Genomic DNA, 14,753 nt, shown 5'->3' with positions numbered 1-14,753 from the left:
ACAACAATGTTAATTTTAGGCAAAAAAAAGAGAGTTTTGTCCATAACATTTTGAAATTATGGCAAATATTGATCACGTTGATGAGACAGTGGTCTCAGAAACTCATGTATCAAATATGATACAAAGGGCATTATAGGGTTAAGCGCTTCGCCCAAATAGTATAGTAATGAAAGGAAAAATCAAAAGTTCTTTTGTTCATCACCTAAAGGTTTTCCTGTTTGTGGTTTAATTTGTAAGAGTACACTTTCTTTTACTTTGGTATTTGCAGTAAATATTGTTTATTATTATAAATCCTGAAAAACTAAACGTGTGCTTAATTCACAGATTTCTTGACTTCTCTTGAATTTTCTCATATTAAAACAGTTTTTTTGCAACATTCTAAAAAAATCTTTCTTGTAAATGTGCCATTGTGTCCAACATTTTGTGAATAGTCTCTGTTTCTGTAATCTTTGTATCTAAAGTGTGTCTGACGTGACAATGGTGCACATGTTTGCGTAGAAAGAAAAAATGAGTAATTGTGGATGATAGGAGGGTCTGTCTTCATGCTGCAGGGACGCCCTCCCCACGCTCCACCAACCTGCCAATCATCTCTCTGACCTCGCATCTTTCTAACTGATAGTGATGTAGATGTGTCCGTCTGCTGCTCGTGGATAAATGATCACTAATCAGCCAAAGAAGATGAAGGACAATTTTGTAAGTAGAACTGTTACCATACACGCTCACCTTTTGTTTTTATATGTCAAAACATGATTTTCTGCTGGCAGGAAGGCTGTTTTTTCCTGTTGTGGTTAAGCTGCCGAAGCCGAGGCAAACATTTGTCATAGTGATACACACAAAAACAAAACTTCAGGCGGAGCTGTTTTGTAGTTGTTTATGTTTACTACCTACCTTTTTTATATTCAATAGATCGTTTAGAGTCTCAAAAGCAAAAAGAAACACAACAAAAACATACGTCTAGCTCTTGAACACAGAGTTTTTGGACTCAAAAACCGAAAACCTTGCTTTAAATCAGACCATTCAGAAAGGCTTACGAACTGCCTTGACGTTCTCAAACAAGAAAACCACACGGTTCAAAACGAATAAATTCTTTACAATGTTCATATTTCCATTTATAACAAACTATTGCAAAGGAAATGCAGCTTCCTTCTCTGACTTCCTTTGCAGGTGGTAGAGTAGCAGCTGTAGAAGATTTAATATTCAGTGATAATTAATCCAACTTTTTCTGCTGTGCTGGAGTCGCTCTTTCAGCGATCCTTATGATCACTCCGGTTGCAAAATAAGTCAAAGAAACCTCCACTTTAACCTTGTTCTCTGGCAAATTTGATTTATGTCCAATTTCCCTCTCAATACATTCTTGTTAGAAGGGAAACGGTAACTCTGAAGTGACATGTTGCAGCTCTCACGTGCTTTGCGTATGAACATAAATACGGAACGATTATGCCAGTTTTTCTTCACAATCTTCAAACAAATACAACGGTGTTCTTTGAGTGTCATTGGTTAGCGTAAATGGTGGAGTTAAAGCTACTACAGTAAGAGTACAGACTGTCAGAGGGCTCAGCCCAGACCACGTGGAGCTCTGGCATCTGTTTCACACCCTGAGAATACTTTTACTTTTGGCAGCAGTGACATGCTTCCCTGGCCTGGACCTCCTGCTGTAAAGCATTTGGCTATGAAAATCTAGCTAAAATAAGTGTAATCTCTATCCTTAGTACTGCTTCCTTATGTTTCTATAGCGCAACATACCTAACCCCAAACTACGTCCTATATCGACACACCACCACCTTGGGTGGTAGTTCACAGCCATCACTCTGTATGACTGGGTGAATGAGGCAATGCTGGATAAATCTTTTTCACAAATTCCAGCCACTGAGGCATTATTACCTGTGAGGTATGATGCAGTAGTTAGTACTGTCCTTTGCACAAAAACACAAGCCACGCCAGGTTTGAACCTTGTTCAAACTCCTTGGGTTGCAGTTCAAAGATATGCATGTCATTCAGTAATTCTAAACTGGCCGTGGATGTGATGTACTAGTAAAAATTGAATTGTTAAAAAGAATAGAAAAGTGCTATACCCTAATGGCTGAAGTCTTAGCATTCAGAAAAGAGAAAAGAAAGATAACTGACAGACATGAAAAAGATATTTTCTTAGGATTTTTTCTTTTCTTTTGTTGTGTGTGTGTGTGTGTGTGTGTGTGTGTGTGTGTGTGTGTGTGTGTGAGACTTTATTTCAGACAGCTTAAGTTATTGTTAGCGATTTTTTAAAGATGGCTGTATATTGTGGTTTTGTTAGTGTGTTTTCTCCATGGTAGCCTGATATATACCATTTGAAAGGTCAGTGGATCGATCATATTCTTGGGTCAGATACTGAACCCCGAGTCTCTTGCAAGATCCATTCATAAGAGTTTGAGTTTCTATGTGAATATTAGAAAGCACTTAGGCATGGATAAACGCACTTTATGTAACTAGCTGAATGAGACGTGCACTATAAAGCAATTATCAACTGTAAAAGTACCACGTATATATATATTTTTGAACCTTACGCTACTCTGTAACAAACAGTGCCGAGCTCACATCTGGATCTAACACAATTAGATTAACTTCCTTACCCCTCTACAATGCACTTCTGACTCAGCAGATGTTTCACAGCAGGCATTTTGACTTGTCACAGCAGTTCAAGGCACAGTTGTGTGTTTACTACTACGCTACATTAAAACTAAAGGGGCTCCATTCAGCTGGATTTGTTCCAAAGTCCTAAATGTTTGCCACCATTTTCCCTGTAGATCCAAATGTCTAGCACGCAAAAAGGAGGAAGACTAATACAAACTGAACTGCACAATCTTTGCAAAGGTCAAGTGTCATAAAATGAGCTGCAGCTGAGACAGCTTCAAGGATACATCAATGATATTCCACAGGGCTTTAACCTAAAGTAAAATTGGGATGGTGCTTTTTTCTCAACTGCAGCAACACATTTCCAACCCTAACCCTAAGCCTGGCCGCCTTACCCCAACCAGAGACCCTTCCAACACTATTTGGAAAATCCATGCACTACATCTACAATGCAGTCCATCCTTAATATGGGAAAACATGTAACAATTGATATTTTAGCTGCCATAGCCAGTTCTAATCCAGATACAAAGTTTTGTCATGCATGTGTTTTACAAAGCAGCAGTAATCCCAGCATGTAATTCACTCATGACCCATGTCTGGGCTTTAAGTGCCACAACTTGCTGCCTGGGTTTGTGTGAGGCCCCTCTGAAGTATCTGCACTCAACTGTACAGCCCTGTCTGCTTCCAGTGATGCACCTCCCCATCCCCAGCCTGGCACTACGAGTGAAAGAGGCTATTGTTCCTATCACTCTGAGGCATGTAGCATGCACTTATGACACCAAGTGGGAGAAATTGTTCCCATTATACCCCTGGAATGTCTTTGAATCAATCAAGTTTGTATGAATACATGCTGCTCTTTAGCAGTTACAAAGAAATGGTGCCTATTTAAATGGTGAAATTAACAAAAGGCAACTTTTTCTGTGCAAAAACTATTATAAAGAAAACAGTAGTGCAACTTTTGAATCAAAAGCAAAACCCTGTTTAATCTCCCTCTTCATGGGCCATTTTTCATCCTTACCCTGATCTGGAGCAAAGACCACATTCAGATATTCTGAATTAAGATGACTGGTAACATTGTACAAGAAAACAATTGATATTCGGGCATTCTTTCTCCTGAATTCCCTCCTTTTCTTACTAAGCTTTAGTTGATGTGTATCAAAGCACAGCTGGGAAAATTTGCTGCTCCTCTCATGGATATTTATGTGAAGATGTAATTGTGTGTGTGTTTTTAAGTAGTATGGCTATGCAGTGGAATTCAAAACAGAAAGTAGAGTTCTCAGATTTCTCAGGCAGATCATTTATTCTTCACATACCATAAGACTCTGAAATCTCAAAACAGAACATTCTTGGCTTTGACCTGTATGAGAACGTTTCATTCTGTTAGTGGTGTAAAAAACAATAAGAAGAGCAAAACCATTTCAAAAAATTCTGATTTGAGTCTTAGGACACTTCATTACAGTTACTCAAAGTGTAAACCAAGAGCACTATGCAGGGGTCATGAAATACAGCTCTATTTCCGTCAGCAGGCTATTTTTAACCCTGCTGTATCATGTATCCCTTCTTGCCATTTTGTTCTTTTGTTGAGTTGGAAGGGATAGCATGGCAGGCTAGGTAAGGTAGAACCTCTGTTTGTGTGTGTGTGTGAGGGAGAGATGTGATCTGTTGCACGGGTTGAAAATGTTCTGTCACTCACTCATTAGCCTGACCTGCCTATGTTGGTACCTACTGCTTTCTCTGCATTTGTGGTCTCTGATAGGATCCAGATGTCAGTCTGAAACACAATATAGTCCTTGTACAGGCTTTACATATGGTCATACATATAGCAAATAGAAGAAATACTGCAGAGCAACCCATATAATGTGTCTGTTTAATTCATTTATAAATGCTTCAAAAGTCGTCAATTAGTTCATGGGAGGCAGTCTAGGCCTGTTGTATTAGTAACTCACCGAGGGTTCAGGGTCACCTAATTCAGCCCTAGCAGACAAGCTTTATCAAAAAGGAAAGTTTTAAGCCTAGTCTTAAAGTAGAGAGGGTGTCTATCTCCCATAACCAAACTGGGAGCTGGTTCCACAGAAAAGGGGCCTGAAATCTGAAGGCTCGGTCTCTACTTTTAAATACCCTAGGAACCAGAAGTTAACCAGCAGTCAGAGAGGAAAGTGCTCTATTGGCATGATATGGGACTATGAGGTCTTTAAGATAAGATTTATCCAAACTTTAAATTCAATTCTGGATTTAACAGAGAGCCAATGAAGAGAAGCTAATATGGGAGAAATATCATCTCTCATAGAGTCCACTGTCAGAGGCCCTAAGAAAATTATCCGTAACCTTCACTAGTGCTGTTTCTGAATGGTGATGAATTCTGAATCCTGACTAAAACTCTTGAAATAAACCATTTGCAGATCATTTAGCTGTTTTATAACTACTCTTTCAAGAAGGAGCAGGAAGGAAGGTTAAAGATTGGCGTATAATTAGCTAAGAAATCCAGTCAGAACTGAGATTATCTGCTTGTTTGTCCTCTAATTAAGGCTTGTCAGATCTAATATAATGGTGGTTGTTAATTGTAAACCCATTACAGAGCAAACAGGAACTCCTTGTTGTAATCATACCCAACTCTTAACACTCTATTTCAAAATGCACAGGTTTTCTCTTCATAAAAACAGTCTACAGCACACTGGCAGCATTTGTGAATAGCTGTTCTGTAAATGGTGACAATGCATTACTGTACAGGGAAAGCACTGAGATAAATAACAACTGAAAAATGTTGTTAAAAGGTTGATTTAAAAAAGTAGTAGTAGTAGTAAGTGATCATGGCTTCTCCCTGAGTTTAAAGGCTGCAGACTTGCCTGCTTTGGTTTCAGTTATGATCCTTCTATCTTCTCCCTTTTTGCTCTGATTTTTCTGCTGTTAAGAATGTGGCAGGGGAATGTGCGTGGGATGGGGTAACAGAGGGGAGCTCAGGAATTCCCACTGACTTGGTTCATCTTGTATTAGCTATACTTCTTCGGCTGTTGTGTTTGTTTTGTTTGTGAAATCCAGCACAATGCAAACCTTCCTTGTTTTTCAAGCGCCAGGGACCTGGAGATGTTGCATGATGTGGCTTCTTGGTTAACAGTGCGCAGCACTACTGAGTTCATTCATCTCGAGGGCCCCTTTCTTTCTTTTATTTTTAGCCAAAATCCATCAGGCCTGACAAGTTGAGGGCAGCACTCCAGGTCTCTTCCACAAACTAAGTCTTCTCCTCCCCTCTTGGGAAAAATGCTCTGGACAGCCCTGCTCCAAGACTGGGCTTTTGTTGAGTCATGTGAGATCGTGTACACAGAAACACACAAGAGGTGGGGCTGAACATGGAGGGGGGCTTTGGAGAGTTGAAGCCAGGGGCAGCAGGAGAAGCTAAAATCTGATCACAGGCCACCAGACAGCAGAATATACTGGAGCTAGCTTTGTATAAGGTAATGTCTAGCGAGTGTGTTGGGGTGGGACAAGTGCACAGATTTATTTTAATACACAGCTGGCCCTGCCAGTGGGGGGAGGGGTGTTGAGTCTGCCAGCTTATCCCAGGACCACTGTCACACTTCGGACAAGACGGGACATTTTAGTAGGCAAACCCACCACTGGCAACAAAAACACAGTGAAAAGAGGCAAGTTTGAGGCAGAGTTTGACCTTTTAATCTGCATGATCAGACTGGATTGCTTTTACCATGTGCCGAATGCTCTTTGCACTTGTTCTTCTCATGCTGTCTTCATACAGATAGAATAGCCCCTATGTCAGATGTTATTGTGTTCATTGCACTACAGGAAGGTCTGGATTTGGTGCTAATGTCATTACTGATTGTGCATATAGTTTAAATTGCTTATCATTTCTGTTTGTTAATTATCCTGATCATATTTTGCATGAAAAAAGTTTATAGGGTGTATATAAAAGATAAACATATCCATGTCACCCATTTGTTTCTGTAACCTGCATAGAGAAACCACAGTGTTATGTTTTTGGAAACACCATGTTGGACTGTTGGAACTAGAAGTTACCATATTTTGACAGGGTAGTGAGCTGGATTAAAAAACTGTGCTGTTCCAATGCGCACATATACAGTGGGGGAAATAATCATTGATCCCCTTTTTTTGCTCACTTACACAGAAATAAGCACTCTTTAATTTTTATGTTAAAGAGGAGAGACAGAATACGAAACTAGAAATCCAGAAAAAAAGCACATTGCATAAAAGGTATACATTAATTTGCATGTCATGAAGTGAAATAATATTTGATCTCTTCAACCCAGCTAGAATTCCATTCCCACAATTTAGCCATGGACACACAGATTACAATCAATCAATCAATCACAGCTCTCAAAGGACATCATGCACAATATTATAGACTGCAATCGGTACAAGAAGCAAGAAGCTTGGTACGAATTATAACATGACCATCAATCATCCTCAGTTTAGAAGTCCAGGCGTGAGCTATGTGGGATGAGCTTGTTAATGATCTGATGTCATTTGGGACCAAGAACACTACTGGTAACACACTATGCTGTAATGGATTTAATCTCACAGTTAAGTATGCAAGTAAACATCTCAACGATGATCATGATGATCATGTTTGGAGGAGGACAAATGTGGAATGTGACCTAAAGAACACCATCCCCATAGTTAAACACAGAGGTGGAACCATTATGCTTTGGGTACAAGACGATTTCACCGCAATACACAGCCAATGGATGTGTCATATATCTCAGCCAGAACACTGAAGGTGGACCAGGAATGGGCAGTCCAACATGACAGTGACCCAAAAAATACAAGGATTACCTTAATGTCATGGAGTGGCCTACCCAGTCCTATAGAAAAGCAGTGGAGAGAGTTGAAACTTTGAGTTGCCAAGTGGCACCCAAGAAAGGATTTGGAGATTTCCTTTAAAGAAGAGTGGGCCAAAATTCCTCCCAATGTGTGTGCAAACCTGGTTGCCAAATATAAAAAATGACTTACTACTGTGCTTGAATAAAAAAAAGTACTGAGACATGTTTTGGTTGCTGGATTTTTGGTTGACCTTCTGTTTCGCTGTGTTAATTTCTTTGTTCAACAGGAGATCAAAAAATTGATTTCCTTTTCTGCATTTCGTGCAAAGGAACAGTCACCAAAACTGAAGCACCACCTTTTGGGTGCTCTGTACCTCAGTGCATGTGGTCTGAGTAACAGTGGTCTAGCAAAGCATTAGCAGCTAGTGCCTAAAGTTGATTCTTTGGGTTTTGATCAGAAACCCACAACACAAATGGGATTCCCATTTCCTACAGCCTCAGCTGTAAATCATTTTGTTTGTTTTTTTAAAAAGGGGTATTGGAGATGAGAATTTAAAGCACCACTGTGTCTCAGAGCTTGCAGAGGTGCTACTGTTGCTCCGGTGTTTTAAACAAGTCAAAAGAACAGGCGTACCTATTATGCACCAATATTGCATCTAAGGTAATTTTGAAGTTGAATTGTCACTGGATGCTTCTATCAGGTTGACTTAATGTTTGGTAGCTGGGACAGTACATTTATAGATTAACTTCCTTCCTGTGCAGTATTAGCTTAACAGGAAGAGGCCCTGGCTTTTTACTTAGTAGGTATTATCTGATGTGGAATTAAAGTGTTTAGAGGACATTCGGTGGGTTAATAAAAATCTGCATTGCTCTCACTGGATATAAATCAGCACAGTCTGTCTTTGCAGGGTGTTTGGAAGGATGTCAGAGACAAGGCTGCAATTCATTCCAGCCCACCTTGAGCAACAAAGGTCACTCAAGAGGAGAGTTAATGAGCAAACTCACAGTGCAACTTTAAGGTGTCCTGAGCAAGTGTTTTATTTAAATTCGATTACTGACTGTCTTCTCCTTAAGTTGTCATATGGTGTTTTTTGCGTGTTTTTTTTTGTTTTTGTTTTTGTTTTTTTGCCTTTGAAATCTGGAGCAAGTTACAAGTGGAACATTTAGAAACTTGGTGGGCTGTCAATAATTGTTGAATCATTAATATGACTCTGAGGCATAAGCTGCAATTAATGATTAATTTCATAGCTGAATAATTAGTTGTTGTTTTTTAATAGCAAAACCTGACATTTAAGAAGGTGTAGTACATTTATACCTAATAAACTGCATAAACACTTATAATGGTATGTGGTAGATGATTACATAGTTAGGTATGTACCCACTCATGTCTCTAGAATGGTTTAGTCCCAAAATTTATGGTACGTCACAGTAACAAGTCCAGCAGAGAACAGTAGAGAACTTTAAAAATTGAGTAATATCTATTAAATGCTATGTGACTGCTTTGCACATTAAAAACTGAAGCCAAAGGGGTAGCTGGTGCCATAGCTAATGTTATGATTTAATAATGTTTTACCTGTATCTGTCCACTGTTAGACAAACATATTTAACTTGGAAATGAACTGTGTTGTCACACCTTAACAACAAAGCGCACAATAGCATAAAGTAGCACTGAACACTAAATACATTTTAGGGCTGCCACTGACCTCTTAGTTTTTTGTATTTTATAGTGCACCCCTGTGACCTGTGATGTCAACCCAAGCTGTCAATTCTGTTCATAGAAAATTTAAACAAAGAAGGCATGACCCTAACCCCAACATCAGCGCATGTTCATGCTGATAGACCACCAGCTATGGAGCTTTTCTCTTCAGTGTGATTATTTCATTCGCTTTTTCCTCTTTCTGTTGTAGATTGCTCAGCTATGTGAACAAGTATCTTAAGCAAGGTTTACTGATGAAATTTGTTCATAATAAGTTTATATTGCATTATAGGGAAGATAAGGCACTGCTTCAAATCAACATTGTAAAATTCCCAGTTATCTAAAATGGAAATTGACTCTCTGAAGGGAAATGGTTCTTCAGACTTGGGGAAAGAATGTTGTTTTCTTCTAAACTATTGATGCATACAGATCCCAAATTCCAACTGTGTTGTCAAGACTATAGGCTGAGAGGATGGCTCTGGAAGCTTTAGGACATGTTTGCGCTTTGGCCATGGAAATAATGGGAACAACAGAGATGGGAAAAAAAGCAGAATTTCTTTTCTGTAAAGTAAAGTTTACTTACCTTCTGACACAGAATGGAAAACGAGCCCTCTGAAAAATATTCTGTAACGTGGTGAAAGTTGGGGTCATTGTTCTGTCAGTTCATTTCTGTACTGCAGGCCTGGCTCTGAGGACCTATCACCATGGAAACCATTATGTGGGGCAACTGGCAGCGGAGCACTTTACAGATCTCCTTGGAATATATTACTAGATGCAAAGGCCCAACTCTTCTCACCTTCAGCCTCTTGCTATTGTCTCTGAGCTAGTTTACTTCAGGCAGTTTTCTCAGGATTTCAGCCCTTCAACTCAAGAATACTCAACCTTTAGACCTTCTCCACGCAGAGATACCAAAACAATAACTAGGATGCCTTTAGCTCAGGCTGGAAATCTCAGATAAACAGACTTGATCATGGTTAGGCTCCAGTGCCCCTGAATTTTCAACTTTTTATATAGCAAAAACTTAATTAAAATGAGTCATTTTGTTGACTTGTTCAAGCCTTACCAGCTTCAATTTCAGCTGTGTTCAGACAAACGATTTGCACTATGGAGCTGCAGTTTAGATACAGTCCTCATGGACATGAATGTTATGGTAATCCTGGGCTTTTTGTTTTGTGATTTGTTTGAACTGTTTTTTTTTCCCGGGCGGAATGACCATACAACGCACATTTCTTTAAACAGCAAGAATTGGGTGCAATTTATTTTGGATTTTCTTAGATCCAACAAGGGTCAAACCCCCAAAATGATCCTGACATTCATGCCCATGATGAGTGTATGTAAGCAACCCGAACCATACACTATTCTTTTAGTTATGTGGCAGAAAAAGAACAAATGAGTTCACATGGAACAGTTATGCTGAGACTCAAATTTCATTAAGAAACTGAGGCTCATTCAGAATGCAGTATCTCCTTCTTTTTCTTCAAACTATTTTATTGGTAGCATATAGGTTCTCCAAATGGTTTAGCATAATTGTATTCTGTCATTTGGGATCACTGACCATGATACTTCTTTTTCAATTTATAGTTGTTGTTTTTTTTAAGTAGTGCAGATTTGTGTCTTACTTGAATGGGAAAAGAACTTTAACTCATTTGGATGAGATGATGAGTAAAAGCTGAGGCAGATGCTTCCATAGTCAGACTCTGAATTGCTTCAGGGACATATTAATCTGTACACTTGTAGTCAGAAGTTTACGTACACCCTGACATGTATTTATTGATTATACTCATTTCTTTGAACTGTTCTTTCTCCAGGGTGGAATCATTGTAGAGCGTACATCTTTAATGGCAGCAAGAATTGGGAGCACAGATTTTAATTGATTTTTTTATTTTACATTTTTTTAACAGTTCAAAGAAATCATTAAAAGCCTCAAATCACCATAACATTCATGTCCATGATGAGTGTACGTAAACTTCTAATCACAACTGACAGCCACGTCTACCTACCAGAGCTGTGATACACGATAACCTCAAAAGCCAGTCAGCAGAAGCACTACAAGAGCTTTCTCAGGGAACAACCTCGTATTACTGGGACCGTTAAAATGCTCTTGTTAGGGGACAAGAGTTGTGCACCTTCGCTTCTTCATCTGTAAACACAGAAAAAGTGAATGAGCCACGCAGCAGCTGCCCCACCCCCTTTCACTGCTGGCAGCAGGGTCTGGAAATGTTGACATACAGAGCAGCCCCAGAAACCCCAGGAATCCCCCCGAGAAGACGCTGGGAGGGAGGGTGAGGTGGAGCCTTGGAATGCAGTTGGAAGAGTCAGTCACTTATTTACTTGCTGAACTCGGTGAACCCTGCCTGAGTCAGCCACTTCCACCCTGGCCAGTCTGTCCCACCTCTCCCTCCTACTTTCTTCTCTGTTTTGTTCGTTAACCTAATGCTCCTGATTTACCCCCGCCCCCCCAACAACAACATGCCCCTTAATGACAAATGCTTTTGGCTCTTCACTGGAAGTCCTATTTGGAGGTGCTTCAAGCAGCCTAATCATGCCCTCACCTGACCCCTGTCACCCTGTTGCTCTCCCTCAGGCTGCAGATGTTCAGGTCACAATCCCATGATGAGTAATAAAACTAATGTCAGCAGGAGTGTGAGTCAAGCAGTAGTGTGTGGACTACAGCCAGGGTACAGGAAGTACCACTCGCACTTGAGCTCCATGAAAAATATTAATTAGCTTGCAGTAAATCTGACCTCACCCCTTCCTCCAAGTGTTTTTAAACAGGTTCATGTGCACGATAGACTTTTTGGCTAAAAGTCCATATATGTATATATGAATGTTTTTTTTAAATAAAATGAAGTAATCCTTGTCTTTAGACACAGAGAGGCATCACATCACAGGAGGAGATGTTATGATTTATTGTTGACCACTGATCTAGTGAGAGAACAATAATTAACAGTATTGCAGACAGGATCTTCTTGTAAAATGTAAATTCCTGCAGGAATTCCTGTTTATTATTCCTACTGACGGATAAAATCCCCTTTTAAGTAAGTTTATTTATATAGCGCTTTTCACTTTTCAGTGCTTTTCAGACATAACAGTCACAAATTGCTGAACAAAGAAGCATGTTAAAAACAGAATAAAAAAACAACTATAACACAGATACACACACAGATACACAGGCCCACACAACTTTAGTAATTAATTCAATTAAAAAAACAATAAGTACAATAGTGGGCACAAAACAAATTTCTCTTTTTAACTGTTTAAATAAGATGTAAAAGGCACAGTAAAGATGGTCTATAAAGATAATCAAAGTTAACAGCAATGTAAAGTGAACTTTGCTGTTGTGAGACTTGGGGGCACTCATACATTAGAAGTTATATTGCAACAAAGGAAAAATGCTGATTGAATGCATAATGCATATGCAGTAAGTGAGGGACCCATACAGAGACTCGTAACTGACCAGCAAATCTTTCACCTGCTGTATAAAACAAATGTTTAGGATTTTTTGAAGTTAGTATTAAGACAATTACTGGCTTTAGAAGTTCTCCCACAAATTTTGTCCACTCGAGAAGATTATGTTGGTTTGGACGTTTCAACTTGAAAATATAATATATTAGCTGAGTGTCTGGTCATGGGAAAAAGTGACATTACTACCCTTCATCATTAATGCTAACATTGTTTTTCTAACATGAAAACACTGAAATATTTCTGGGAGTTATATCACGAGGTTAATTTCTCAAGCAATCCGTGCTAGGAAATCTGCTGTGTCATTTTTCACAACATTCTTCATTTTTTTCCATATTGTACTTTTTCTGTCTGGCTGGAAGTAGAAGAGTACGAGGAATTCTGAAAACCAAAAAGTATTCCGATTTGATAAACAGATAGATCGGTAGATTGGCCTCTGGCCTCACCGGGCTCAGGTGTGTCTGAGCCCAGATGTTTACCACCCCAGAGAAATGGGCTTTAAGCTTGTCCAGCTGTTATCAGTCAGAAAAAGTTTGTGGAGCTGAGCTGATGGGAAAGATATGCACACATGGAATACACTATCCGCACAAATGCTATCAAAGTTTACCCAATGGACCTTCTCCCTAATTCTCAGATAAATGTCATGAGCTGAGGGAATATCTAGATTTCAATCAAGCTGTTTGATGAGACTTTAGCAGAGCAGTTGATTTTGCTTTATATCAAATTTCGCAAGCTAGTTTATTATCTAACACTAGCTTGGATTACAAATAAAGTATGCTGAATACTGTAAGGCAAAAAGACTTTTTACTTCTATAACTTATTCCAAGATGTGATGTTGTATTACGGTACACCAGGTTTTTCTTCTGCTTATGATATCGTGCTGATTTTTGTGGCTACTACGTGTTTCCCCTAAATCACATTTAAACGCTGTGATTTTACTCTGTGGCACAGAGGAGCTAGAAAAGACGCTACCTAAAATGATCAGTCCAAATCATCCTGCAAGCGAGTGAGCCTTTTGTTTCTCTTACTTTTTTGTTTTGACTTTCCACATCCCAGCAGAAAGTAGGTCACAGACGGTCCGAGGTGAAGTATGAGGCAGCAGTTTGCAGGCCGGCGCCTGTCGAGGCAGATCAGGAAGCTTGTTGCAGAGGAGACGTTAAACACACGAGTTCCTGTTTGACATCTGTTTCCATCAAACCTTGCAGACCAGTATTTAAACCCCAACCCCGCTTTCAGAGGCCTCCTTCACCTAGCCCCTTCTCCCAAGTAGGTTTGTCAGTTGAACTGCTCTGTGAGCCCTTTCCTACCCTCCCTTCCTCTAAAACCAAAAAGGATTGTGATGACGTGTCTGATGTTGATTCTGTGCCCAGAATAACGAATTCTTGAGCGATAAAATCAGGAAAGACGGGTTCTTACGCAGGCACCCCTGCTTGACTGTAGACCTTCAAGGATGTAAATAGTGAGCCAGGTGTATACGGTATTTAAGGAGACGAGACGACATATTCTGACTTTTCAAAATTAAAATTGCTCAAACTGCAGTTTAAATGGAAACTTGATCTGGAAGAGAAAACTGCTTGGGGAATTCTCCAAACAAGCCAACATCACAGTAGCAAAGTTTAGGGCTGGAGCTCAGAGATGGCTTCTGTTAGTTCTTACATCATGAAGAAACTCATTGTATGTCCATGATGAGTGTATTCAAACCTCCAAATGATACTGTGACTTGTCAGGCATCAGACATCCCACGGGTGTCAAACTCCAGTCCTTTTCCATGTGTCCCTGCTGCAACACACCTGAATACAATTAGTAGGTCATTAGCAAGACTCAATAGAATGTGGCTGCATGCTGAGGTGGCAATTCAGCCATTTCATTCATGTTACAGCAGCTCATGAGTGAATGAGCAAGTACTTTTCTAAACACTTACATTTCTTTAAATTGACTCAAGTAGGGTTAGGGTTGCCACCTCAGCATGCAGTCAGGTGTGTTGCAGCAGGGACACATGTAAAAGTTTCAGGATGCTGGCCCTTGAGGACTGCAGTTTGACACCACCGCCCTAGATTGTCTTTGAGTGAGTGACAGAGTCCAGGCGGAGAGCCAGCTGAGTGGAGGAGCTGGGGAATAGTGTTCCCATGTCACAGGTTCTAGAATCTGAGCTCCACAATGAAATGAACACAGCTCTTGATTTGACTTTATGCTGCATT

The 14,753-nt window shown here is 39.8% G+C and overlaps 1 protein-coding gene and 1 long non-coding RNA gene across 3 annotated transcripts in view; one reads left to right on the top strand and one right to left on the bottom strand.

Moving 5' to 3' along the window:
- LOC109194873 (uncharacterized) overlaps window positions 1–14,326 on the bottom strand; it is a 40,933-nt gene extending 26,607 nt beyond the window's left edge. The window contains exon 1 of the long non-coding RNA XR_002056623.2: window positions 13,584–14,326. This is a non-coding gene — a long non-coding RNA (uncharacterized LOC109194873). The remainder of the gene's footprint in view (window positions 1–13,583) is intronic.
- bach2b (BTB and CNC homology 1, basic leucine zipper transcription factor 2b) overlaps window positions 1–14,753 on the top strand; it is an 89,670-nt gene that overhangs the window by 13,236 nt on the left and 61,681 nt on the right. The window contains exon 2 of one of the 2 annotated variants that reach the window (XM_003456032.5): window positions 552–693. The exons of the other annotated variant lie outside the window; for it this stretch is intronic. Coding sequence (XP_003456080.2) covers window positions 655–693 — 39 coding nt within the window. The 5' untranslated portion in view covers window positions 552–654. The remainder of the gene's footprint in view (window positions 1–551; window positions 694–14,753) is intronic. 2 annotated transcript variants of the gene reach the window in all.

This window comes from Oreochromis niloticus, linkage group LG15 (assembly GCF_001858045.2).
Source record: "Oreochromis niloticus isolate F11D_XX linkage group LG15, O_niloticus_UMD_NMBU, whole genome shotgun sequence".
Lineage (NCBI taxonomy): Eukaryota > Metazoa > Chordata > Actinopteri > Cichliformes > Cichlidae > Oreochromis > Oreochromis niloticus.
Note: the sequence above shows the minus strand (reverse complement) of the source record. Positions and strands in the feature narration are given on the sequence as shown.